Here is a 27,664-nt window from a genome sequence, read left to right as displayed (position 1 = left end):
AACAGTAGAGCTTAAAGCGGGGGAGCCTCTGAGCCAGCCTGTTGGATAGAGTAGGAAACTGCAGCGCAGGTGTTTACGTGCTAAGTGCAAGGTCAGAGCTCTTAGCAGAGGAGCAGACTTAGGGTCCCAGACGCCCGATGTCATCACTGCATGGCATGGGTGTGTTTTGGGGAGGGAAGCCCAAGTCTGTCACCTCTTCCCCATACCCTCAGCCGCAGCCTCCACGGGGCACAGAAACTGATCTCAGAGCGGGGAGAGTGCGAGGAGACAGAGGCCGATGACAGAGATCCAGGGAGACCTAAAGGCCCCTGGCGATCCCTGTCCTCACGCCTGTGGACGGGCCCCGGCGCAGGGCGGCAGGACACAGCGCCAGCACCCCCTCTCAGATAGGCGTGGCCCTGAGCTCTGCCACAGGATCAGTGTTTCCTGGGGTGGGATAAAGGGGAAGAAGGAGGCTTAAACTAGGCAGATATGAAGGAAGAGGTGGGCTTTGCTCGGACTTGCTATTCCTGAACTTCCTGGCCCCAGATGGAAAACTCAGGGCTGGAAGATAGGAGGTGAGATTGAGCGGGGGGGAGGATACTCTCCAAGGCAGTAAATGTGCATCCCAGGACTTGTCCCTAGGCCCCCCTAAAAACAGGCACTCCTAGCCAGAAGGTAAGGGGAGAAACTCGGCCTGTTTACCCATAGAAACAATTTTCAGTGGCATCTGAAAACTTCAGTAGCATCAAGGCTGTGAGGTACCTACCACATCTGGCAAGGTAACACTCTCGTAGTGGTCCCAGGGATTCAGTCCCTAGCCGTTACATTTTTTCTATGGGAGAAAAAATCCAGCTGCAAATAAGGAGTTCAAAGTTTTGGAATACAGTTCATTGCAAAACTAGGGCCTGGCCATCCCAAAGCGGGTCTGGGAGATCATTTGCCTCAGAACTTATTACACTGTCTCTAAAGCTGCACTGTCCAAAATGGTTAACCTCGAGCCACATGGGGCTACTTAAATTTAAATTAATCAAAAGTAAATAAAATGAAAAATTTAGTCCCTCAGTTGCACTAGCCACATTTCAAGTGTTCAACAGTCACATACGGCTAGTGGCTACCACACTAGACAATGCAGACAGAGAACATTTCCATCACTGCAGAAAGTTCTAGTGGACAGCACTGCTCAGGATGTAATTCAGCGTGACCAGCGCATCTCTCCACACACTACTGGATGAAGCAAAGCGCCCACCAGCCCTCAGTAACTTCTGAATTAGATTCAAATAACTTCCACAGGAACTATTCTGATGCTGGCTAAAATACATAAACCGAGATACATCATCGTTCAACCAAGAAGCTTGGCTGGTCACCTAGGATCTTGAATGGACCTGTGGACTCCAATGGCCTTAATAAGTACACGAACACACATGTGCATACACACACTCAACAAGATGAAAGGGTATGAAGGAACATCTCCCTCCCATACTTGGTCCTCAGCCATCTAGTTCCCCTCCTCAGGTGCAGCAACCAGTATTTCAAGTTTCTTTCATGTCTATTTTTTTTTAAGTGTTTTTTTTAAATAGGACTTTATTGGAGTATAATTGCTTCACAATACCGTGTTAGTTTCTGTTGCACAACAAAGCCAATCAGCCATATGCATACACATGTCCCCTTATCCCCTCCCTCTTGAGCCTCCCTCCCACCCTCCCTATCCCAACCCTCCCCCCCTCCCTCTCCCTGTGCTGTGCTGCTGCTTCCCACCAGCCAGCTATTTTACATCCGCTAGTGTATATATGTCCATGCTACTCTCAATTCACCCCAGCTTTGCCCTCCCACCCCATGTCCTCAAGTCCATTCTCTATGTCTACGTCTTTATTCCTGCCCTGCAACTAGGTTCATCAGTACCTTTTTTTTTTTTTTTTTAGATTCCACATATATGCATTAGCATATGGTATTTGTTTTTCTCTCTTACTTCACTCTGTATGACAGACTCTAGGTCCATCCACCTCACTACAAATAACTCAATTTCATTTCTTTTTATAGCTGAGTAATATTCCATTGTATATGTGTGCCCCATGCATTGTGGTAGGCATCCCACCAAAAACAGTTTGCTAAATAGTATAAAAACAGGAAATGTTTTTTGTGCTTAGGAGAAAATGCCAATAAACTTCAGGCATAAGGCACAGTGTCAGTAGCAGCCCATTAACCTCACTGTGCTAATTCACCCTACTGTGATTCACCCTACTGAATCACAGAACATCTTTGGAATGTCCAAAAAACTGGTAATGTTGGGGCCCTGACAAGGAGAATCTCCATGACTGAGGGACAGGAGTCAAAGGAAGAGTCTATGAAATAACTTTTCCTACCTTTTGGATTTTGAATATTACAAATGTATTATTCATTCCAAAGCTTAAAGTATTTTAAGAGTAGCCTCTTCTGGTTCATGGCCTCACACTGTCAAAAAACAACTCCAGCCCCTCTATCGGATACCTGCTAATTAGATTCATTAAGCAGTCAGCCAAAGGTTGGAAGGATTTCAGTGTCCTCGTCCAACTTTACAGTCTTTACTAACCACACAATGGGTAAGCAGATCTGTTCTGTTATCCTTTCCAACTTTCCAGTGTAGACAGGCAACAACCTCTCACACCCACAAAGAAGCAGGATGCACAGCACAGCTGACCTCTTCGTGGATCCGGTGTCACATATCAACTGCCATAGTCCCAGAGCCCTTCACTGTCAGAAATGACTCCTGAGCCCAAATAACCCTGGTGAGAAGAGAATCAAAGGCCAGAGGAACATCTCCTCACTCACCCTTGGAGGAGGACACTTGAAGGGCATCATTATTTCTACCATGTCCTCTTTTAGCCATTCCACCAGTTATCTACCAAATTCAATAGGGACACGTACACAAACACCTCTCTTTGTTGCATAAATAGTAATTTCTAGGTAGAGAGAGCGTCACAATATTTTGAACACAAAAGAGCAATGATAAGCATGTGGACAGTCTGGAGCCCCCGTCAGGACAAGTGTGGTGACTTCTGGAGGACAGGGGCCTCTCTAATGATGAGGCTCCATCCCCATTCAGCACGAGCAGAACTATGGGCCGTATTATCTGATGATGGCTCATTTCCTTCTTCCTAGAAATAAAATAAGCATCCCTGTGGGATATGGGGACATCCCTACAGAGAGGCACAATGCAGCCACAACAAGGCTGAAGAGCTCCTGTCTACCCAGTACACATCAAGACTTAGAAGTCTGAGAAGAAGCAAGTAAACTTGGAACCAAAATATTTGGGAAATAGTAGTGGGCCATTTTCTATCATAAGTTCCTTGGCTGAAATAGAATAAAAAAACTAAATGCACAAAAAGCAGCCAGTAGTTCCTAAAAACATTTCTTTCCCAAACCAAAATGGAAAGATGAGATGGGCCAGCAAGGGGCAGGTGCCAACACAAGAAAACCCATTTCAAGCGGCTCTTTCCATATGGCTTAGCAAGGATCACGTCGTGTGATGCTAGACTTGCTCCCAACCCTTTCCTGCCCAGTGTAAAATGACAAGTCAATTTAAGCTGAAGTCCTAGATCAGCTTCAAGCACGAAGAATGCAGCTTAATGGTGAGGAGGGAAGAGCACAGGACTGGGGTCAGAGGTATAAGTTCTGGTCCCACGTCTATAAATTTGAGCATGCCCCTTTATCCCTTTGAGCCAGTTTTCTCATCTATAAAATGAGAATCATTTTATCCATGACTTCATGCAACCCTCTAGGGTACATAAGCCTCTGCAATCATTTGTTTATTTTTTTTTTTTTTTAATTTTTTTTTACTTTTGTCTGAGTTGGGTCTTCGTTGCTACCCACGGGCTTTCTCTAGTTGCGATGAGCAGGAGCTACTCTTTGGTGTGGTGTGTGGGCTTCTCATTGCGGTGACTTCTGTTGTTGCGGAGCACAGGCTCTAGGCACGTGGGCTCAGTAGTTGTGGTGCACGGACTTAGTTGCTCCACGGCATGTGAGATCTTCCCGGACCAGGGCTTGAACCCATGTCCCCTGCATTGGCAGGCGGATTCTTAACCACTGCGCCACCAGGGAAGCCCTCCCTTCATTTATAATTCCATATAATTTCTCAATAAAATCACGAATATCAGTACCAGAATATGAGTTTGCCTTCTGGGTTATTCTTCCAGAGGTGGCATGTCTGAGCCGTTAAAACCACGTAAGAAGTTAAATAGGCAGGTGGTAGCTAAGGAGTCTTTCAACTGCCATCAGCCCTAAGAGCCCTTTCGACACCCAAAAAGGGCTGACCAGGCTCCAAGCAGTAGTCCCTCCCCACCAGGTCCGCTGCAGGACAGACTCGAATAGACAGAAACACCAACCAGCTGTCTCTACCAAAATCGCCATCAATCCTGAATCACATCCTGCCCACTGACCCTCTCAGACATACCATTTATTTGCCGATTTTATTACACTGGCCTGGGAACAGGAGACCCAGGGACCTAACTTCTAGTCCAGTTCTGTTTAGATTCCACAGTGTTTGATCTCCTTGCTCATCTGGAAATCTGCTTGCCTCCAAAGTAGCCTCACCCTCGGACTAAAGAAGCTCAAGAAGCAATTCAACTGTAAACTCACAAGTGTGTCCCCACCTTTGTGCAACAATTGCCTTCACGGTGCCTTCTTTTCAGGACCATTATCAAAATATCAGCAGCCCAGCTGTAGATCCCAGCTCTGCTACCATCTAACCAAGTGTCTTTGGGAAAATCACATAAGCTCTCTGGGCCTGCCTCTCATCTACAAACCAAAGGGGCTGCACTAGATGGTGCACGCTCTGTCTCAAATGCAGCAGTCTATGGCTATGATTCCCATGGAGAAAGAACCCAAAACACAGCACTTAAACTCGGCGTGTAAGGCAGTGTGGACATTGGCCGAGGCTACCTCTGCGGAGTTCCCATTGACTAGGCTTGCTGGGCAGGTCACCAAGATGACAAGGGACGCCCTGGCAATACACTTACCTTTCCCGCATCCACCAGTTCTGCAATGTCATCTAGATATGGACCACTGGCCATGAAAAAAGCCCAGCGATAATGGACTCCTTGCCAGAAATGCTAAAAAGAAAACAAAACGTGTCAAATATAGGAAAGGATGAAAACTGACAAAATGCAAATTTTGGGAAAAGTATTGCCTGGATGGCTAAGACAGACAAACTGCTTTCCCATTTCATGCTGCCACAAAGAGCTGGACACCCAGCACCTCAGCATAGTGACTGACAGACAGTGGATGCTCCATAAATGTTTCATAAATAAGTGAGTGAACAGAGATATACCCATGTGAACTCGGGCTTCTCCCCCAAGTTGTGACTGACAAGCAAGTAAGCACAGGAAAGCTCTTCTTAAAATGACAGTCTATGCACCTGCCCCAACTGCTGGGCGAGCTCAGACTTTCTCCACTGAGCTCACCGCACAATCTCAGCATGATGATCAGGTACCATCACGGCATGAAGCCGGCAGGTGCTTCATGGTGGAACTCCCCTGCTACTCTACCTCAGGCCTTGACAGTTGTGTTATTTAGGTCAAGCTACCACTTTCAGCCTGTTTCCCGGTCTGTAGAATGGAGGTGCCACCACCTAGCTGACAGGGGGGCTGGAGGGACTAAATGAGAATGTATGTAAGGTGCCTGACACATCGAAAATATTTGATAAATATTTACCCAGTGCTGAAAGTAAAGCTTACTGAGGAAAGGCTGGGGCAATGCAAATAGAGTTTAAGATTGTGGAGACACAGACAAACCCAAGCTGTAGTCTGGGCAGAGCTTCGCAATGAGTGCGCCAGGAACAGCTTACTGGTTTGGCTGAGTGACCCTTATTGTCTAACCTGGAACAACTTGTAAGAGTTAAAGGGGTCACCATTGATCATTATCTCAGGACCACAGATGTAAATAGAGCCAAGCTCACCCTAGAATAGGTATGACAAGCCCTCGGAGTAGCAGGGCAGAGCCCGGGCTAACACAAGCCTCCAGGTAGTTTGCTGTTGGCCCAGAGTGGTCTCGATATGCTATTCAAATACTATCATTTTCTCTGTGTGTCAGAGCATGAAAGAGGTCAGGAAGCATTGGTCTAGACAACTAACTTAAAAACAAACAAACAAACAAAAAGAAACACATTTGAAGGCTTAGGTGGCTAGACACCAGAGGCACTGGGACCGTCCCAAGCTTCGAGCAGGTCCAGTTAATTACAATCACAGAAGACCTGTTCGTGTACTTCTGCATAGGACTGGTTTTATAGACTATAATTAAAACCTTCTGATCACTGTTTAGAGTTTTAAAGAGGAACAGTGGTGGTCATAACTGCCATATCTATAATTCCTTTACAGCAGGTTGCTCTGTAAAGTGAAACATTTGGTCTGCAACAGCAGAATTTTTATATTCTGCTCTAAGGTCTGTGTAGGTTTTCCAGGCCATTACAGGAGAGAGTAAACCAAAGCAGGCAGGCATTACAATGAGGCTTTAACTGTGCACGTTCTCAGAAAGACATCAGAAACTACTTAAAAGGTTTTCACGTGAGATTACCACTATCATCTTTCAAGACGGGGGAAAGGGAAACGAAGAGAGCTATGCCTATCTTACTCTCGGAAGATAGCTCTGAAGCTTAACTTTTAAGAGGTCTCACTGCAATTCAAACTGTGAAATTTTATGGAAAACTTAAACTTATATCTTAAAGCAGCTGGGAAGCCCGAGTTTCATGAAAAGAGAAAGAAGAGACAAAGGACAGCTAAGATTCCTTCCTCCACCACAAAGCGCCCCGTGGACACTGCTTCTGGCTGCCGTCTGAACCAAGTGAAACCAAGTGAAACTGAAGAACCCGGAACACAGCGCCCGGTTTGTTCACTCCTGTCACCCAGACCCAGCTCCTAAGGACTGAGCAGCAGTCTCCTCCGTCACAGCTCCCTTCACCACCTCTAAGGACTTAGTACACAGCATTCAAGAGACCAAAGTCCTAAACTTCACCCCCAAAAAGGTTCCAAATTAATTTCGAGAATCAAGAAGAAGGTAAAGAGAATTATCAAGCCAGTCATCTTGCAAATACATGGCAGTGCTGGCTAGGTCGACGTGACTCACAACCTTTTCACCCTTGAGGAACCTTCTACTGCCTTTTTCCTGAGCCTGAAGTATTTTGTCTAATTAAAAAAAAAAAAAACAGAATGTATATTTTCTTGCCACTTATTCCATTTCAACACTAATTCAGATTTTAAACCAATAAGCTATAATTACCAACAGTGCGTAACATGAAATTATAAGCCTCTGTCACCATTGTCATGTCGGGTAGAGAGCAGACTCTGGAGCTCTGCTATCAGTCCTGTACTAGGGCTGATCTGCACTGGTCTTCAAGGCCCACCATGCACGGGATGTGTTCAGTTGGGTGACATAGCTCCTTACGGCCCTGTTAACAAAATCAGGCTGACTAATCAAATCTTTAAAGCCCCCAGAATGCCGTCAATAGTTAAGAGTTTCTGACTCACATGGGACATGTACTGTCAAGACAAGTTGATACAATTCCAGAAGAAGCATGATGGTTCCATTAGTCTTTGTAGGCTCACTGAAGGAAGAATACAATTTCCTTCAGTTTCTTTTTTTTAAATTAATTAATTAATTTATTTTTTGGCTGAGTTGGGTCTTTGTTGTTGCACGTGGGCTTTCTCTAGTTGCGGTGAGCAGGGGCTACTCTTCATTGCAGTGCACGGGCTTCTCATTGCGGTGGCTTCTCTTGTTGCGGAGCACGGGCTCTAGAGCGCAGACTCAGTAGTTGTGGCGCACAGGCGTAGTTGCTTCACGGCATGTGGAATCTTCCCGGACCAGGGCTCGAACCCATGTCCCCTGCATTGGCAGGTGGATTCTTAACCACTGTGCCATCATGGAAGCCCCTTCCTTCAGGCTTTTGAAATTCAAAAAAATTCCCGTGGACCTCTAAAGGTCCGAAAGCCCCAGTCTGGGAGTCACTGGCATATCCCAGTGTTACTACCATGAAAACAGCTAGCTCTACACTGTCTTAATGAAGCTTCTGCCATCATATACAAGAGATTGTATGTATTAAGACAGTGAAACAGAGAGCCATCAGGTGCAGACAAGAAAAAAGCGGAAGGTGTATCAGATGGAATCAGGAGCGGTAATAATAGCTAATAATAAAGGCTAACATTTAACGGGACTCCCCTGGTGGCGCAGTGGTTAAGAATCCACCTGCCAATGCAGGGGATGCGGGTTCGAGCCCTGGTCTGGGAAGATCCCACATGAGGCGAGCCACTAAGCCCGTGCGCCACAATACTGAGCCTGCGCTCTAGAGCCCACGAGCCACAACTACTGAGCCCATGTGCCACAAGTACTGAAGCCCATGCACCTAGAGCCCGTGCTCCACAACAAGAGAAGCCACCGCAATGAGAAGCCCACACGCCGCAACGAAGAGTAGCCCCCGCTCACCACAACTAGAGAAAGCCCTCACGCAGCAAAGACCCAACGCACCAAAAATAAATAAATAAATTTTAAAAATAAATAAAGGCTAACATTTAATAAGAGCGTCTTGGGTACCAGGCATTGTGCCAAGTTCTTCACATGGGTAGACTATCTCATTTAATCCTTACAACATACAGTAAGGGAGATACACCATTAGCCTCATTTCTCAGGTGAAGATGTTGAGGCTTAGTGACGCTAAGTAACTTGCACGGGGCTACACAGCTACCAAGTGGGGGCCAGAATTTGTACCCCGTCAGTACGTGACTCCAGAGCCCTGCTTGCAGCCACTGTGCTGTGCTGGCTCCATGAGAAAAGAAACTGGCTAGGAGGAAAACAAATTCCAGAAGCCCCAGGCGCCTGCTTGCTCTCACCAACCAAGACTCTCCCCCTACCTTCAATGTCTTAGAGCCCACGGTGACGCCTGTCTGCAACATGCCATCCGCTATGCCCAACCGGTCCATGTTCAGGAGGAAAGGAGTCACCAAAGTCACATACGTGGCTCCTGACCACTTCTTGAGAAAATTTAGAGCCCATGTTTCGGTGGATCCACCAACACTGTCGAGAATAAAATCAAACCTGGAGAGAAAGAATCAAATCAAAACATCTTGGTCAGCCTTTATCCAGCGCTCCAAGCCGCCTTCACTCCCAGCGCCAGTTAGCTACAGGGTTTGTTTCCTTGACAGCTCGCAGACAGCATGGGGTGGATGCCCGGACAAAGGAGAAAGGGGCACACCCACTTACTGGATCTCGGGGTTTTCTCCACCGTAAGTCAATGTCATTTTTTTAAATCATAAAATCATATTATTTTCAAATACTTTAAGAATGACTTAAACAAGTGGTTTTCAACCAAGAGTGATTTTGGCCCCCAGGAGACATATAAGGCAATGTCTAGAGACATTTTTAGTGTGACAATTGGGGGAGGCGGTGGGAAGGGGGTACTGGCATCTAGAGGCCAGGGATGATGATAAACATCCTACAACACACAGAACAGCCCCTCACAACAAAAAATTATCCAGGCCAAAATGTCAGTAGTTGAGAAACTAAGGTCGCCAAGGCTGAGAAACCCTGACTCAAGCTTTATAGAAAACTGCAAAGCTATCCATCCAATGTTAAGTCAAAGTACTCTTTCGTTCACATGAATACTTGAGAGAAAAGTGTATTAGGTTTTGACCCACACAAGTCATTTGCTTGTATTCCCTCCACAATCAGAGCTGCTTGTAGAAGCATCCTCTTCACCTTACAGAATTTTCTTCTTTTGGTTTCATGCACATCAGCACAAAGCAAAAGAAAAATCATCAGCCTGCTCTCAGTCTTCAGCTCTGCTCTAACATGCCAAAAAAAATGCAGTCATAATGGAATGCACAGGAACTGACAGATATTCAGCTCCTTAGATCTAATCTAAAATTGCTATAATCGCTACATTCTACTTAAAGGGGATAAAACCCAATGAAGCTTTAAAATACTTTAGAAAATAAAGATCTATTTAGAGAATGCATGCTTATATATTAAGCAAATTAACAGAGGAATTCCTTTTTGGTAAGTCCTTTTTCCCTCCTAAATTCATCTGGATGAACGTCAAAGCTTCTAAAACCAGCTTTGGCCAACTTTGTGGCTCTTGAGTTCGTTCATGGGACTAAAGAAGGGCAAATAGAAATTAAAAGATATGAAGTGCAGGAGAATGCCCTTACTAGATGACTATTCTCATTAGAAAAGAACAGAAAAATTCTTCATGAGTTTACGTTTCTGCTTAAGTTTCTACTTTTAAGTTCCTATTTCATTCCCAAATTTTGGATAAACAAACATGGCACTTAATTTAGATAAAACTTAAGGGCAGCCTGGTATTATAGAACTGGCACTGCCTGCAAAAAGAAGTCCAGAGACCAGGCTCTAGATGCAGCTCTCCCACTAATGATTAAGTGGCATGACCTTGAGCATGAAAAAAACTCCTAAATCCTCTGCCCCTTATTTTCTCGACTATAATGCCATAGAGAAGGACTGAAGGATTTCAAACCCCTTTCCTGCTGTAAAATCCTAGGATTCAAATCTAAAAGGCTGCTATATGGAAGGAGGAACAAATGTATTCTAGGTGGATTAAGAGGCCAACCTCCAGGCAGAAGTTACAAAGATCAATTTTAACTAAAGCGATCATTAAAAAAATAATGGCCTGCATTTGCGAGCTGGTGAGGTCCCCTGACTAGACAAGAGCAAGCAGAAGGGGCAAGGCCACCGGGCGGAGACTTGGAGGAAGAGAGTGAGGTGCAGGGTGGGAGGCTAGCCTGGGTGCACTCTCACCATCACCCATCAAGGTCTCTATTCTCTGGCAAAAGATTCCAGACATGCAAAAAACTCAAGGTGGATGGGGGGGAAAGGGTGGGCCTTGGCCTGTCTCTGCTGCTATTCCTAGAAGCAGCAGAAGAGAGGTGACTGACCGAAACTACCACTATCTGGAACCTCAGTCCTGCCACACAGGCAGGGATCTCCTCAAGGGACAGCGTTAGTCCTCAAATGTGCCGTAGAACATGTTCCTGCCACAGGGGCTTTACATCGGGTGTTATCTCCACCTGGAACAAGTGTTCCTCTCCTAGATTCCCTCGACAAGTCATTAAACAAATACTGACTGTAGGTCACTACACCATCCTGGGGTGGAGGGGGACACAGCAGGGAACAAAGACCCCTGCCCCCAACAAAAAGAAGTCCTATCCTCCTGGCTTGCTCCCCGAAGCCTCTGCCCAAATGCCTCACTTAGAGGCATTCTTCAACCACACCATCGCAAACAGCCTCCTCCTTCTAAAACAGCCTTTCTTTCCCCCTGTCGCTGCATCAGTGTTCTTGAGAGCACTAACCACTAGAATACAAGGCCACGAAAGGGGGCAACATGTCCTGTTCGCCACTGCGTCTTAGCTTGTGCTTAGAACACTGCCGAGCAGGAAGGGACATTCCATAAAAAGCTCCAGGACCATGAGTGGCCGGCTGCTCCTGGCTGTACAGCCAAACATCTACTGTTGGGAGTTGGGGTGCTGGCTGAGAGGCTGGGCTGTGTCAGATAGGGGCTCCCTTTGTCTCCTTTTTTTTTAAACCCATGAAAATATATTTCTACTTAAAGTGGGCAAGAATAATTAGCTTCTGAAAACTAATTTAAAAAGGAAAAATCTTTGAAATAGAAGCAGTAAAACAGCTTTCCAAATACTCCTCAGGCACGCTCTCCGCTGCAGCTTTGCCTGGGCTGGGTGAAGACCAGGTTCCTAAGCACCCCGGTCCCTGCCCGAGCCACAGTCAGGATGGACAGGGCCTGAGAGAATTCCTGAATCCGCTCTCACTTGGTACACTCCGTCAGACCACAGCCTGGCATTCAGACGCACCGAGAACTTCCACGGAGTCCCATTATTGATATCTATACTGCCTTTGCTTCTCTGAAACCCTCATTATGAAGCCAAAACACTAATCATGTATTTCACGTACTGCTCTATGTTCTTCTTGTGGTGTCAAATGCCCCTGGAGGGAATACACTTCCAATTTTGCCTTCGGACCTGTTACACACGAGCAATAAAAGGAATTTAACTTAAAAATTAGCAAAAGGCTAGGTAAGCAAAATATCTTCCTCAGTACAAATTACATTACACGATCGTGCTGTATTAACATCTGGAGTTAAAACAGAAACCAACCCAAATAACCTCTGGAGACATGGAATGTTTTCGTAGATTCTTGTCTAAGATTCCAACATGACAGTAAGGCCACCCAACTATCTCAGGCCTGCATTATCAGCTGTCTTTGTTCCCACCTTCCCAATATGAGCATTGTTTGAATACATACGGCTTTAAATATTTCAACTGCTCTTCCATATTTCCGGATTTGTAATCAATTACATCATCTGCCCCGAGCTTCCTTACAAGTTCACTGGCATCCTGAGAGCAAACTGCTGTCACATGAGCATCCCATGCTTTCATTACCTGCCCAAAAATGGAAAAAAAGGGGGGAGGGGAGTAGAAAAACTGAATTAAATAAAAAATAGTTGGCACCATGTATACATATATTAGGTTAATCTCTAGACAATTCTAAGTGCTCTGTCTTAACAAGAGCTACAGGAAGCTATCTGCCAGAGACTAGTAAAATGATTAAACTTTTGTTCACTAAGAAAAATCCAAGAAATAGATCTTATTTTCCCTGGACGAGACAGTCGCCTTGCTGTCATGAAGTTATAACCAATCCAATTATAGAAGGGCTCAGTGCCTCACCAGCATCAGAAAAGACAGGAGTTGATGGCCTTAAGCTCAGCATTTTCAATGATGACAAAGGTAAATGGGGAAAAAAAAAATCATGTCCTCAGAAGATGAATATTTAAAATGCGCCCAGAACATAAAAACGCAACATCTCTTCATTTGCATCTCCAGTAAGTGTTAGTATAATCTTGAGTCAGACAACTGGGTAATCAGGTACTGGGTAGTAAGTGAAAGGTGCTCTTAAAAAGAGGGGAAGAAGGGACTTCCCCTGGTGGTCCAGTGGTAAGGAATCCATCTTGCAATGCAGGGGACACGGGTTTGATCCCTATTCGGAGAACTAACAATCCATGTGCCGCGCGGCAACTAGGCCCGTGCACAACTGCTGAGTTCGCGCACCTCAATAAGAGAGCCCGTGAGCCGCAAACTGCAGAATGCACATGCCACAACTAGAGAGAGAAAACCCACAAGCCACAACTAGAGAGAGGCCCACACGCCACAACTAGAGAGAAGCGTGCGCTCTGCAACTAAGACCCACCACAGCCAAAAAAAAAAAAAAGAGGGGAAGAAAACATGGCCATTTTACTTTCAAAACATGCATCAGGTCCTCTCCTTTGGAGTAAAAAGACCTAAATAAATGGTTTGGAGGATTTAAAATGCAGATACCTTATATTTTAAAAATAATATATTTTAAAATAACTAGACTTAAAAAAAAAGAAGGATTCAGGATTAAGTATCCAGAAAGCATCATGCTCCAAAATTACTACAGTTCCTTTCTATAATGACAATTTCATAGAATTAAAAGGGAGCCATCATCAGCAAAATTTGAGAACAGTTACTTGAAGTTCACTGAGAAATTTTCAAATGGGCAGTTATAGGTCATAACAAATCAGCTGTTTTCTCACTCCTGTCCTCAATATCAATTTCCTGAGCTTCCTTAATACAAGTTGCAGAGGTTCACTAGAATATACGAGATCTGTGTTTGTTCTGTTCACTACTGAATCCCCATTCTGTGGTACACACAGATGCTGGAGATCTGTTAAAAAAATAATAATAATAAAGGATTTTAAAACTACTCAAATCTTATCTCTCACTTTTAAAAAGTTATATTGACCAAGGAATATGCCCTGGAAATCTGTGGGGAATTAAAACATTTAGGGACTGACATGATATATGATAGTTTATGTTTATGGGCCACAAACAGAGACACTTGAGTATAATGACATGTTGCTTTCAACAGCAAGTCCCAAACTAAATTCAAATATGTGAAGAATACAATCCAAGATGACTATCCAGTATCTGTATAAAAAAAGAAACTGTCAAGGAAAAAGGAAATTGTGTTCTAAGCACCTATATTTGTGTTTTCCTTAAACAGTATTAAATCCTCAGGAAGAATCTGTCATATCTTGAAACAGTTCAATGAATTTTTTTTCCAAATTTCTAGATTTTCCTCTCCCACTTAGAACTATCTAATATCTTTGCACACTACTAAAAGGTTTTAAAACAGCTTTAGTTGTTTTACTATTTTATGTAAACTAAAACACAAGTATGAGAGACGTCTGTAAGGCAGACACCATTCAGACAGAGACAGCAAGCTGGCTGCCACTCCAAAAGCTCTTCCCTGTGCCCGGTCCCCACACAAGTCCTCATTACCCTGATATTTATAGTAATCACCTCCTTGCATTTATTAAAAAAAAAAAAAAAAGGTTTTATCACCCATATATGCATTCCCTAGATACCATAGTTTAGTCTTACCTACCTACCTATCTATCGATTTATTTGACTGTGCTGGCTCTTAATTGCAGCACTCAGGATCTTCGTTGCAACATGTGGGATCTAGTTCCCTGACCAGGGATCAAACCGGGCCCCCTGCATTGGGAGTGTGGAGGCTTAGCCACTGGACCACCAGGGAAGTCCCTATCCCCTTCACTTCCTTAAAATTTATCTGTGAAAGAATCTAGGCCACGTGACCTGCAGAGTTTTTCCCACTGGAAACTCTGGAATTTCTGATTGCACACCTGGGACAGTTCTACCTGTTACTCTGTCCTCTGTATCTTCTGTTTCAATCCATTTAGTAAGACTATGAATAGTGTCTGGCAAAATTATAGGATGCATAGCATATCTGGTTGTTGCCCTTTTTATTATCTCAGTGGCTGTCTGAGTGATGGTGGTGTACAGGTGTACAGTTCGTATAGAAAAGGCAAATAATTTTTTTCCTTCTTTCAGTTTATAAAATAATAAATTGGTTTCCTATCATCTTCCAAAAGGGACCACTTTTTTAAAAATATCATCATGAACCCATGGATTTAAACATAGTTGAAGGATTTCAATCCACTGTAATTATCATTATGATTACTGAAGCTCAAACTGTCTTCTTTGACGATCTTTGGGAGTTTCTTCAAGTTGGCTCCTGAGCCTTTTTGACATGGCTCAACTAGCCTTTACTAACTACCTTGCTATTAATATATTCTAGGCTCATTCTTGTACATTTTGCACCCTAGATCTGGAATCTGCCATTTCTCCAAGGCGCTGCATTTTTTTCTGTGTGTAAGCAATGATATTTCAAGAGACAGCTTTACATACATACATATACAAAATATCTCTTGAGTTCAGACTGATACTTCCAATTCAAATTCCAGACTGTCAAGCTTTTACTTAACCTCTTTTCTGTTACATCTGTATCTCCTTTCCTCCACTCCTAAAATCCTGGTTGTCAAAGACAAAGGGGATGACAGAATTAAAATATGCCATAAATACCCAACTGTCCCACTCTATATTACAACATAACAGTCTCTGAATAATAGTACTAATATCACTGCCAATATGATTAATGAAAGGATTAAAATAATTTTAATATATGCTCTCTGTTCCTCCGCTTTTAAAAACAGCTGTACTGTTTACCTTGTCAGAGCATATGGCTGTTACACACTATACTCTTTTTCTAAGCCCTCATTTAATTTTAGTTCTACAGATAACTTTATATTTAACATTTACCACCAGTCCTTGATTCGATGTCTCTCTAGCCATTTTAGTTTTCAGAAGCTCATTTTCTAGTAGATTTCTCAGAAAGGGATCAGAAGAACATATTCCCCCAGCTCTTGCATGTTATTAACAGTTCGTATGTGCCCTTTAGCGTATGGAGCCCAGTTTTGCTGTATATAAAATTCTTAGCATATTCCTTCTCAAGTGTCTTAAATATGTTACTCCATCCCTGCTGCCTCCACTAGCATTAAAGCACTGTTGTCAAAAAGTCTGCTGATAATTGAATTTTACTTACATGTCACATGCTCTTTTTTTTTTTTTTTTTGCGATACGCGGGCCTCTCACTGTTGTGGCCTCTCCTGTTGTGGAACACATGGTCTGGACGCACAGGCTCAGCGGCCATGGCTTATGGGCCTAGCCGCTCCGCGGCATGTGGGATCTTCCCGGACTGGGGCACAAACCCGTGTCCCCTGCATTGGCAGGCGGACTCTCAACCACTGCGCCACCAGGGAAGCCCCTCACATGCTCTTTTTTTAAAAAAAAATAACACTGCTTTTTTTTTCTTAAAAAAAAAAAAAAACCTGGTGTGCAGAAACTAACACACCATTGTAAAGCAATTATACTCCAATAAAGATGTTTTTAAAAAAAAAAAAAAAAAAAAAAAGAATCGGTCCCAAAAGGGAAATGTGAAGACAGTACCATGGAGAAACTTGCTCTACTTAACCACTTGACTCAATTCTAGATCATAAAGACCAAGTTTGACTTTAATTATCTTTCTTTCCAAGTCCCTTTCATTATATCCTCTGTCAGCCTTGGTTTTCTCATTTGTGAAATAAGAATAGTAATGCCCACCTTATAGTTTTGTCAGAGGATTAGACATTAAACTAATTAAATGCAACCAGGATATTGTATCTAGCATCTAGTGTGTACTCAATGAACCTACTTTCCTCCCCTTGTAAAGCAAACAAACAACAAGCAAAAAACCTGGTGGCGCAGCAATTAAGAATCCACCTGCCAATGCAGGGGACACGGGTTCGAGCCCTGGTCTGGGAAGATCCCACATGCCGCGGAGCAACTAAGCCCGCGAGCCACAACTACTGAGCCCACACACCACAACTACTGAAGCCCACGCACCCTAGAGCCCGTGCTCTGCAACAAGAGAAGCCACCGCAATGAGAAGCCCGCGCAACGAAGAGAAGCCCCAGCTCGCCGCAACTAGAGAGAGCCCGCGAGCAGCAATGAAGACCCAACACAGCCAAACAAACCCAGCCAAAAAAAAAAAAAAAAAGAAAAAGAAAAAGAAAATGTCCCAAGGTTTTTTGGTTTGTTTCTCCTTTTTCTTTAAGTGCCAGTAATTTTACTAGAGTTCCCCTGGATATTGCTCATTCTGGGTCCATGTTCTTAGATAAGTGCTTTGGTTATTTAATACGTAGTTTCAAATCATTTAACTTCAGGAAGCAGGGAAGTTTCTTGAATTACTGATTTTAGCATTTGTTCTATCCCCTTGTTTCGGTTTTCTTCTTCAGAAACTCCTATTATCCATATAGCAATCTTCGTTCCTGTCTTCAATATGTGACACTTTCTCTGAATCTGTTTTTATCTCTTCCTTTCTTTTGTAATTTACAATTTTTCCTGTTTACACATTCTGTTTCTATCAGGCCAGCATTATGTGTTGTGTTTGTTATTGAGTTCCTTCTAGTTTAGTCTTCATTGCTAAATAATTTTTTTTTACTTTTTTTCTGAGTTTTCCAATTATGATTTATTTCGTTCTTTCATGCTCTCTATCGTATTTTTTAGATATATTAATTTATTTTTAATTAATTTATTTAATTTATTTATTTTTGGCTGCATTGGGTCTTTGTTGCTGCGCAGGCTTTCTCTAGTTGCGATGAGCGGGGACTACTCTTCATTGCCATGCGCAGGCCTCTCATTGCGGTGGCTTCTCTTGTTGTGGAGCACAGGCACTAGGCGCACAGCCTTCGGTAGCTGTGGCACACGGGCTCAGTAGTTGTGGCTCGTGGGCTCTAGAGCGCAAGCTCAGTAGTTGTGGCGCACGGGCTTAGTTGCTCTGAGGCATATGGGATCTTCCTGGACCAGGGCTCGAACCTTCTTAACCACTGCAATACCAGGGAAGCCCTCTATCGTATTTTTAATTGTTTTTTTAGCTTGTTTTTGAAATTGCACGTTTCATTTTGATGTTTTCTAATGTGTTTTGTCTGTAGATATGTTACTCTACCTTGATATTTATCTATTACTCAACTGTTTAATCTTATTAAAATATGTCCATTGTGAAACATAACACACAAAGTGCATGGAATATAAATGTACAGCTTAACAAATTATTATAAAGCAAATACTATTTTAAGCATCACTCAAGATTAAGAACTAGAACATCTCCTCACTTCCCCCTCCCAGTCAAAACCCCCCCTCACTCCCTTAGAAGTAATAACAACTATCAGGACTTTTACATGAGCCTCCCCTCGCCTTTTTGTAAAGAGATTTACTATCTAGATAAGCAGCCTTAAACACTATCGTATAGTTTCACCAGTTCCTGAGTGTCATTAAATGGAACCATGTAAGGTGTACTGTTGTTCCTGACTTCTTCCTACTTGTAAGATTCATCTACTTCATTGCACACAACTATAGTTTGTTTCCATGGCTGTGTAATGTTCCAGTGCAAGAATATACTGCAATTTACTTCCCCATTTTACTGCTGATGGCCATTTGAGTTGTTTCCAGTTGGGGGATAATACATGTAATTCTGGTACATATCCTTTGGTGAACATGCATGTACAGTTGACCTTCTGTATCCAAGAACTCCACATTGTTGAATTCAACCAACCAACCAGGGAGTGAAAATATTTGGGAAAAAAATTTGAAAGTTCCAAAAAGCAAAACCTGAATCAACAGTATACTTGCAACTATTTACAGAGCATTTACATTGTGTTTAGGTATTACAAGTAACCTAAAGAATATTTAAATTATACAGGAGGGTGTGTGTAGATTATATACAGATACTATGCCACTTTATATAAGGGACCTGAGCACCCGTGGATTTTGGTATCCAAGGGGATCCTGGAACCAATCTGAGGTTGGTTCTGAGGTTGGTATACTGAGGGATGACCATATGCCTATCTACAGAGTACATTCGTAAAATTGTTAGATCGTCATAGAGCAATTTATATTCAGAGTTACCAGATGGCGCCAAATTATTTTCCAAACTGGTTGTACCCATTACACTCTAATCAGCAGGGTATGGTATTTCTCTTTTTCTCCCTCCCTTCCTCCCTCTTTTCCTTTCTTCCATTTACTTATTCATTAACCCACATTTACTGACAATCATTAACCCACATTTACTGACAATCTGTGGATTAGGCCCTGGGTATCTGTCTTAGTCCATTTGGGCTGCTATAAAAACATACCACGGACTGGGTACTTTATAAACGACAGAAACGTATTTCTCACAGTTCTGGAGGCTGGAAGTCTGAGATCAAAGTGTCAACACCTTGATGTGTTCAGAGCCCTCCTCCTGGTTCATAGCCAGTGCCTTCTCTGTGTCCTCACATGGTAGAAGGGCTAAGGACCTCTGCTGGGCCTCTTTCATAAGGGCATTAATCTCATTCACGAATGCTCTGCTCTCATGACCTAATCACTTCCCAAAGGCCCCAATACCATCACTTTGGGCATCAGGACTTCAACATATGAAGTTTGGAGGGACATAAACATTTAGACCATAGCAGTATCTAATGGTGAATTAGAAAGTAGGCAAGGTGTGAATCTCCTGGGAGCCCTTTCCCCTCTCTCCCAATTCAGTGAGCAGGTGTATGAGAAACTCCAGCACTATCCTGGTCCTCAAAAGGTCTGAGGCGGGGTCTGGGGAGGAGGATAGCACCCCAATTCTCCCTCCTGTAAAGCCATGTGGTAGAGCCTCTGAGTGTGCTCACTAGTCACTAGCCCCTATTGGGGAAAGGGCCTCTCCCCTCATCCTGAGCGAGGCTCAATCAAGCCTGCTCTCCCAGCAGCCGGCCAGTTAAACATGTGACCACAATGGGAGCAGCCACTAGGTGCCATCCCGTTCCTAGAGGCTTGGGGCACTTTGCTTTGTTTGTTTTGTCTGAGGTAAAATTTACACAAAATTCATAATTTTAACAATTTTAAAGTGTATAATTCAGTGGCTTTTAGTACAATGTTGTGCAACTATCATCACTAATTCCAGAACATTTTCCTTACCCCAAACATAAACCCACACCCATCAAGCAATCATTCCCCATTCCCTCTTCCCCCCGAGTCCCTGGCAACCACTAATCTGCTTTCTGTCTCTATGGATTTGCCTCTTCTGGACACGACATAAATGGAATTATACAAAAATGTGACCTTTTGTGTCTGAATTCTTTCACTTAAGCATAATGTTTTGAAGGTTTATCCATGTTGTATTATGTATCAGAATTTCACTCCTTTTGATGGCTAAATAACATTCCATTGTGTATATATACCACATTTTGTTTTTCTATTCATCAGTTGATACATTAGGGTTGCTGCCATTTCTTTGTCCATTATGAATATTGATGCTGCTATGAACATTTGTATATAAGTTTTTGTTTGAAAACAAACAAAGAAGGTTTTCATTTCTCTCGGGTATATACCTAGAAATGGAATTGCTGGGTCATAGGGTAATTCTATGTTCAACATAGAATTAAGAATTTTAAGAAATTGCCGAATTTTTTTCCCACTGTAGCTGCACCATTTTACATTCCCACTAGCAACATATGAGGGTTTCAATTTCTCTATATCCTTGCCAACACTGTTATTTTCCATTTTTTTAATAGCCATCCTAGTAGGTGTGAAGTGATATCTCATTGCGGTTTTTTTTTAATTGAAGTGTAGTTGATTTACAATATTGTGTTAATTTCAGGTATTCAGGGTTTTTTTTGCATATTATATCCCATTATATGTTATTAGAAGATATTGGGTATAATTCCCTGTGCTACACAGTAAATCCCTGTTGCTTATCTATTTTATGGATAGTAGTTTGTATCTATTGATCCCATACTCCTAATTTGTCCCTTCCCCCTCTCCCCTTTGGTAACCATATGTTTGTTTTCTATGTCTGTGAGTCTGTTTCTGTTTTGTATATAGATTCATTTGTATTACTTTTTTTTAGATTCCACATATAAGTGATATCATATAGTATTTATCTTTCTCTGACTTATTTCACTAAGCATATTCTCTAGGTCCATCCATGTTGCTACAGATGGCAATATTTCATATTTTATGGCTGAATAATATTGCTTTGTGTATACATACATACACACACACACACACACACACACACACACACACACATCTCCTTAAGCCAATCATTCAATTGCGGCTTTGATTTGCATTTCCCTAAAGACTAATGATGTTGAACATTTTTCCATCGACTTACTGCTCATTTTTATACCTTCTCTGAAGAAATGTCTATTCAAGTCCTTTGTTGATTTTTTAACTGGATTGTCTTTTTGTTGTTGAGTTGTGAGAGTTCTTTACATATTCTGGATACCATACCTTTATTAGATAAGTGATTTGTAAATATCTGCTCCCATTCTGTGTGTTGCCTTTTTACTTTCTTGATAGTATCCTTTGATGCACACAAGTTTTGAATTTAATGAAGTCCAATTCATCTAATTTTTTCTTCTTTTGCTTGTGCTTTTGGTGTCATCTCTAAGAATCTATTGCCAAATCCAATGTACGAAGATTTACTCCTGTGTTTCCTTCTAAGAGTTTTATGGTTTTAGCTCTTACATTTAGGTCTTTAACCCAGTTTGAAATAGTTTTCACGTATGACGTGAGGTAGAGGTCCAACTTCATCCTTTTGCATGTGCATCTAGTTGCTCCAGTACCATTCACTGAAAAGACTATTCTTTCCCCTGTTTAATGGTCTTGCCACCCAGGTCAAAAATCAATTGGCCACTGGGACTTCCCTGGTGGTCCAGTGGTTAAGAATCTGTGCTTCCACTGCAGGGGGGCACGGGTTGGATCCCTGGTTGGGGAACTCAGATCCTACGTGCCACATGGTGTGGCCAAAAATAAAATAAAATAAACCTTTAAAAAGTAAATCAACTGACCATAGGTTTATTTCTGGATGCTCTATTCTGTTCCATTGATCTATATATCTATCTTTATGCCAGTACCACTGTTTTGATTACTGTAGTTTTGTAAGTAAGTTTTAAATTAGAGAAGTGTGAGTCCTCCAATTTTGTTCTTTTTCAAGATTGTTTGGCAATTTGGGGTCCCTTGAAATTCCATATGCATTTTAGGTTCAGCTTGCCCATTTATGCAAAAAAAAAGGCAGCTGCCACTTTGATAAGACTGCACTGAATCTGTAGATCACTTTGGGGGAGTATTGTCATTTTTATACAGCATTTTGGCTACTGCATTTCTATATATATTTTAGAACCAGCTTATCAATTTCTACAGAATTGCAAACTTCCATCCACTTTCACTGCCCATGGTCGTCCTCCTTAAAAGCTTTCCTACATTTGTTATATAGGACAGCCACAAACTCACTCATATATTAAACCACTGGAAAGGTTAACACTTCCTTCAACATTAGAAAATTTCCTTCTTAGAAGAGCAAGCTGAAATCGCAATGAATGTAATTTCTCACCTTTCAAGGAAAAATAGTTCACAATATATAAATTTATAAATTCATGAAAATAATAATCTTCCTATTCACAAGATAAAGAAATTGTCTTACCTGTATAGCAAAAGTACCAACTCCGCCTGAAGCACCCAAGATTAAAACACTGCAATGCAAAAATACTATAACTAATGAAAATATTAAGCCAACATAACTGGATAAACAAACAAGATGTTTCCAACATGTAACTGGCTCAAAGATAATCCCCAAAGCAAACAAAATCAGCTTCCCAAGATTCTACTACACAAGGATTATTTTAGGTTCACCAAGAACCTATAAGTGCTTAAAGTCAGACATACTATGAACTCTTTGCCAAGAATACAATATACCAAAAATACCAATGATTTGTATTTTTTTAAACAGCTCAGATGCTTCTTGGTAACATCTGTCTTATAATTTTTCTAGGCTTAAATTACCATAGCTTTCTCTATACGAGGGAGCTTTGGGATCCTTTTTAGTGTGTTACAGTATATTCAGTTGCTCTCTAAGAAAAATCACATTCCTGACCACATTCTTGCCAAAGTGGAATAAACGTCTTTTGTTCAGACACATCCCATCACGCTCACCAGCTTTCATAAATGGAAACCAATCTTATCTTCAATTTGGCTTCTTGTTAAGCAGATGAATCTGTTCTATCAGCACAAACATGCTTGTGCTCCAGGTTTTTACCATGTTTCCTTACTGTATGTAGTCTTTCTGCCACTCTAGACCAAGGAGGTGCAGCCTGGAGTTTGTGGATGAGTGCTGGTGAGAGCCGTGATGGTGTGAACCCTGTGAAACTGTGAACTGACTGAAATAACATGCAAAATTTGGTGAGATCATGCATATGTGCATCGGGGAAAAGAAGGATCCAGACTTATCATCAATTTCCCAAAGAAGGCATGATTCAAAAGAAAATCACTAGTCAAGAATCACTGCTTTACATATTCTCACATTTATTCTGAATTAAGCTAGAGCTCCAGTGAACTGCCTTCCCCAGACTGCATAGATTCAGGTCCTCAGAAAATTGTTTGTACTGAACTGCACTTTGGTGTTCTGTTACCAGTCTAGGCTGAGAGACATTATAAAATGTGTCCGTTTGATATCTGACACTACATTAGCTAAGGAGATACTGTTGAGAGAATTCTTCCTGATAATTCTCTTTATGAGTGCCCACAGGAAAAAAACATTTTTCTGAAGACTAAGTTGGTGGGAGTAGCTATGCTTCTATTTGTCTGTCACTGCAAATTGTGCAACTGCAGGTTGTGGGTCCCTCTTTGACTTGGCTGCTGGAAAGCACAGGGAGTTTTGTCACCTATCTCAATCAGGTACACCTGGAACATACATTCTGTCTACAATCTTAACCCTAGTTTCATTTTATGTTTTTTCTCTCTTACCCAAATCACAGAAGGCTGGTTGTCACCCTTTAGATCTTAGAAGTTATTAGTAATATTTGTAAGCCAGCTATTCCCTTTGAAATTACCATCAAATGTAATTAAGACAAGTCTTTTTGAAAATGATGCTCCTTTTAGAAGAGTTACTTTTAATTTCATAGAATTATAAATTGTGAAGAATAAAAGAAACTTTAAAGATCAACTCCTCCAAAATCCTTCAATTCACACATTTAATAGCTTTAATGCTTCCTAAATGGGGGCATGGTGGGGGAGGGGAGAAGCACTAAGACTGCTTCACAGATACATCCCAAAATTAGCTCATCCATGGGATATTATACCCTCTTATTTTGGCACATTCTTATAGAAATGTACCTAGTCAAACTCTCAGTTAAGTTCTTCACAATCTAATCTTTTTTGCAACTCCGACTTCCTCTATTTCTGGAACAGAACTCTCCACCTGAGCCTCCCTAGTCCCCTCACTCGGAACCACAAGTCCCATGCACGCTGGCCCACGCCTCAGGCTCTCAAATGCCTTTCACTGCCTGCTGAGGTCTCCCTTCCCTCAAAGGCTCAAATCCCAGTTTGCCTGCGCAATACCCTAGAGACAGCCCTGAGCCTGATACCCATGCCCGCACTTGGCATTGCACACATTGTTAACTTTCATTCACATGTTTGCTGCCCAGGCCATTCTGCAAGACTCTGAGGACAGAGACCTCATATTACGCCCAGCACCAGCCATACTACCATGGGTGTAGCAGATGCCTGATCAATGTTGCTTGACTTTAAAAATCACCTAGGGACTTCCCTGGTGGCGCAGCGGTTGAGAATCCCCCTGCCAATGCAGGGGACACGGGTTCGATCCCTAGTCCGGGAAGATCCCCCATGCCACAGAGTAACTAAGCCCATGTGCCACAACCACTGAGCCTGCGCTCTAGAGCCCGCAAGCCACAACTACTGAGCCCGAGCGCTGCAACTACTGAAGCCCATGTGCCTAGAGCCCGTGCTCCGCAACAAAGAGAAGCCACCGCAATGAGAAGCCCGCGCACCGCAACAAAGAGTAGCCCCCCGGGCTTCCCTGGTGGCGCAGTGGTTGAGAGTCCGCCTGCTGATGCAGGGGACAGGGGCTCGTGCCCCGGTCCGGGAAGATCCCACATGCCGCGGAGCGGCTGCGCCCGTGAGCCATGGCCGCTGAGCCGGCGCGTCCGGAGCCTGTGCTCTGCAGCAGGAGAGGCCACAACAGTGAGAGGCCCACGTACTGCAAAAAACAAAAAAGAGTAGCCCCCGCTTGCCGCAACTAGAGAAAGCCCGCACACAGCAACAAAGACCCAACGCAGCAAAAAAAAAAAAATTAAATTAAATAAATAAAAATAATCGAAATCAGCATTATATCCCACAATTAACAACAATTGCTACTACCCCAAATGAGGGAATCACCTGGCTATTTGAAAGACTGCATTAAAATTTCTTCCAATAAAGAAAAGCTTGAAATGAATTTCTAATTCTCACCCTGAGAATTAAGAGGATACCAAATACAATGGCTGCTTAAGGATCCAATGGCCAGACACATCTCCAATTCATTATTGTCAGTTCACAGCTTCCCCATAACTCTTGATTCAAAGCAGTCTCACTCCTCCATATGAAAAAGCAAAAATGTGTTTCTTAGCAGCTCTTGGTGGAAGAGGGAGTGGTTCTGCATTAGCAGCTTCAGTTCCTGATGGCGCCACTTGACAGCGCCCGCGAGCGCAAAACAGGCAAGGAGCAAAGCCCAAAGAAGTACTACAGACAGGTCAGTTTGTGAAGCAGCCCTGGGGGCACACCGTTCATTCTCTGGTCATGCAAACTCCATGTTTCGTGCAGGTTCAAGCAGGGCCTGTACTTTTCTTTAAACAAAGGAAGTCCCCAAGACGGACAGCAAGCAAATATATTTTTCAAGCCAGCAATAAGTCAGCTGGTCCTCCATGGTTTGAAGCCCTATGGCCAAAGGAACTATTCTTGTACTCTTCAAAGAACTTTCAATACAAAGGGAAAATACTGCTGTTGCTTATCCCCTGTGGCCCTTCACTTCAGTGCTATACAGTGGGAATACTTTCTAACCAGCTTGCTGTAATGGTCGTGAAACATATTCAAACTTCACCTAAGTAGTAGCCTATTTGTAGAGTGGAGAAAGGTGTACTCTGCTGTATCTTCTACGTATTGCTTATCGGTTTATAAAGAGTAAGGGCCCAGGAAATACTCTCTTTACAGAAAGCACTATAATTCAAAATTGCCAAGAATTTTAGTCACATTCTTCTCTTCCTAAGTCCACATGCATAGCTTCTTTGGCAGTCAGTGGGAACTGCACTGTGGCTGATGTAAAAATATGAGAGAGGGCTTTCCTGGTGGTGCAGTGGTTAAGAATCCGCCTGCCAATGCAGGGGACGTGGGTTCGAGCCCTGGCCCGGGAAGATCCCACGTGCTGCGGAGCAACTAGTTTCCTTTCCATGACTGAGTCACTTTGTATTTAGCATCTGGGCACCTACGTCCTCTACAATCACGTTTCAGTATCACAATCTTACGAGACAAGGCACCAACACCCTAATTGCCTTACACATAAAAAATATATGAGACATACTACAAAACAGCAGGCGATCCAGAAGTAGGGAATTGCCTTTCAAATTTCTACATTCTGGCTAAGCCCCAGAAATCTCTGAATGCCAGGGCCAGATATCTAGAGACCTGGGATCTAGTCACAACTCTCTCATTAACTCAATCTCTAGGCCTCAGATTCATCAGCTGTGAAACGATCATCACAGAGGTGTACTCTAGGTGTTAGTGAATGAGAATTGGCATTTTCAATCGAATTTAAGCTTATATTTAGTTTCTCCGCCTTTCTAACGTAGACGTATATGACCTTCACGATCCCCCCCAGACCACATACTTGTAATGGGAAAAAAAAAGTCACAAGAGTAGAGTGCCCTTCATTAAGTCCTAATGGCTCCGAAACAAAGCTGATTTAAATATGGCTAAATCTTCCATCAGTAGAAATAAGTGGTCTTTAAAAGATAAGGATGATGCTGAAAATGTATAAACTCATCTTTTAGTTTCACACACTGCTTTTAAATCTGGAGGAAAAATGGGTGAAAGATAGCAAAGCATATCATAATATGCTAAATTTATTCCCTTAAGTGAGAAACTTAATCTGAATAAGGGGAATAGAATTACAAAATAAATCAACCAAACATGACTAAGACAGCCTGGGTTTGTGTGTCCCCTTCTTCTACTCCTCCGTAATTCATGCAGACATTCCCCAATTTACAGAAGAGTTCATGTGTAAATTAGTTGTTCAGAACTTTAAACACATTTTCCCGTGAACACAAAGCTATTTATACATCTTGGCAAGATGCCCAGGGTAGCCCTTTAAAAAGGTTTAGTTAACCCATAATGGACCAAGAACCTTATACACAGTATAACGATGGTTCTGGGGGACATGTACTCAGAATTTCAACCTGGGGTACTGGGAACACATCTCCCCAAATGGGACAGGCAGTGGGAACCATTCCAAGACACTGGTTCCTTCCATCCGGTGCAAAGCAGAGGAAGGAAGACAGAGGGAAGGCTCATGTATGATGGCAACGCGAGAATGGATGAGAGAAGTAGCGTGGTCAGAGGTTTACCATGGAAGTGACAGGATTCAGGAAGTGCCACCTGAACATAAGGCACCTTAGCAGACTGAATATTTTAAGCTGAAGGAATTCGAGAAACAGCATGTGAGGGAAGAACTCTCTGATCTTCTCCCATGAAGCTGGTCATAAGACCCTCGTGTGAGAGGTGTGCGCCCTATACCTGGAGGAAAAGAGCACCTTATCTCCAAGATGGGACACAGTGAGGACTCAGAACTAACAGGCCTTGCTAAGTTTTCTCAGTGTACTGCACTTGGCGCATATGTTTGTCCTATCACGTTTTTTTTCACGACG

General features: G+C 42.7%; 1 protein-coding gene across 1 annotated transcript in view; it reads right to left on the bottom strand.

Annotated features, from left to right (window-relative positions):
• RTN4IP1 (reticulon 4 interacting protein 1) overlaps positions 1-27,664 on the bottom strand; it is a 45,520-nt gene that overhangs the window by 3,347 nt on the left and 14,509 nt on the right. Inside the window, exons 5-8 of the mRNA XM_007465759.1 lie at positions 22,396-22,444; positions 12,271-12,407; positions 8,853-9,036; positions 4,974-5,066 (exon numbers count right to left, since the gene is read on the bottom strand). Coding sequence (XP_007465821.1) covers positions 4,974-5,066; positions 8,853-9,036; positions 12,271-12,407; positions 22,396-22,444 — 463 coding nt within the window. The remainder of the gene's footprint in view (positions 1-4,973; positions 5,067-8,852; positions 9,037-12,270; positions 12,408-22,395; positions 22,445-27,664) is intronic.

The sequence above is a fragment of the Lipotes vexillifer genome, unplaced genomic scaffold (assembly GCF_000442215.2).
Source record: "Lipotes vexillifer unplaced genomic scaffold, Lipotes_vexillifer_v1.1 scaffold732, whole genome shotgun sequence".
NCBI classification, from domain to species: domain Eukaryota; kingdom Metazoa; phylum Chordata; class Mammalia; order Artiodactyla; family Lipotidae; genus Lipotes; species Lipotes vexillifer.
The sequence above is the reverse complement of the archived record's forward strand: the minus strand, read 5'-3'. Positions and strand labels throughout refer to the sequence as shown.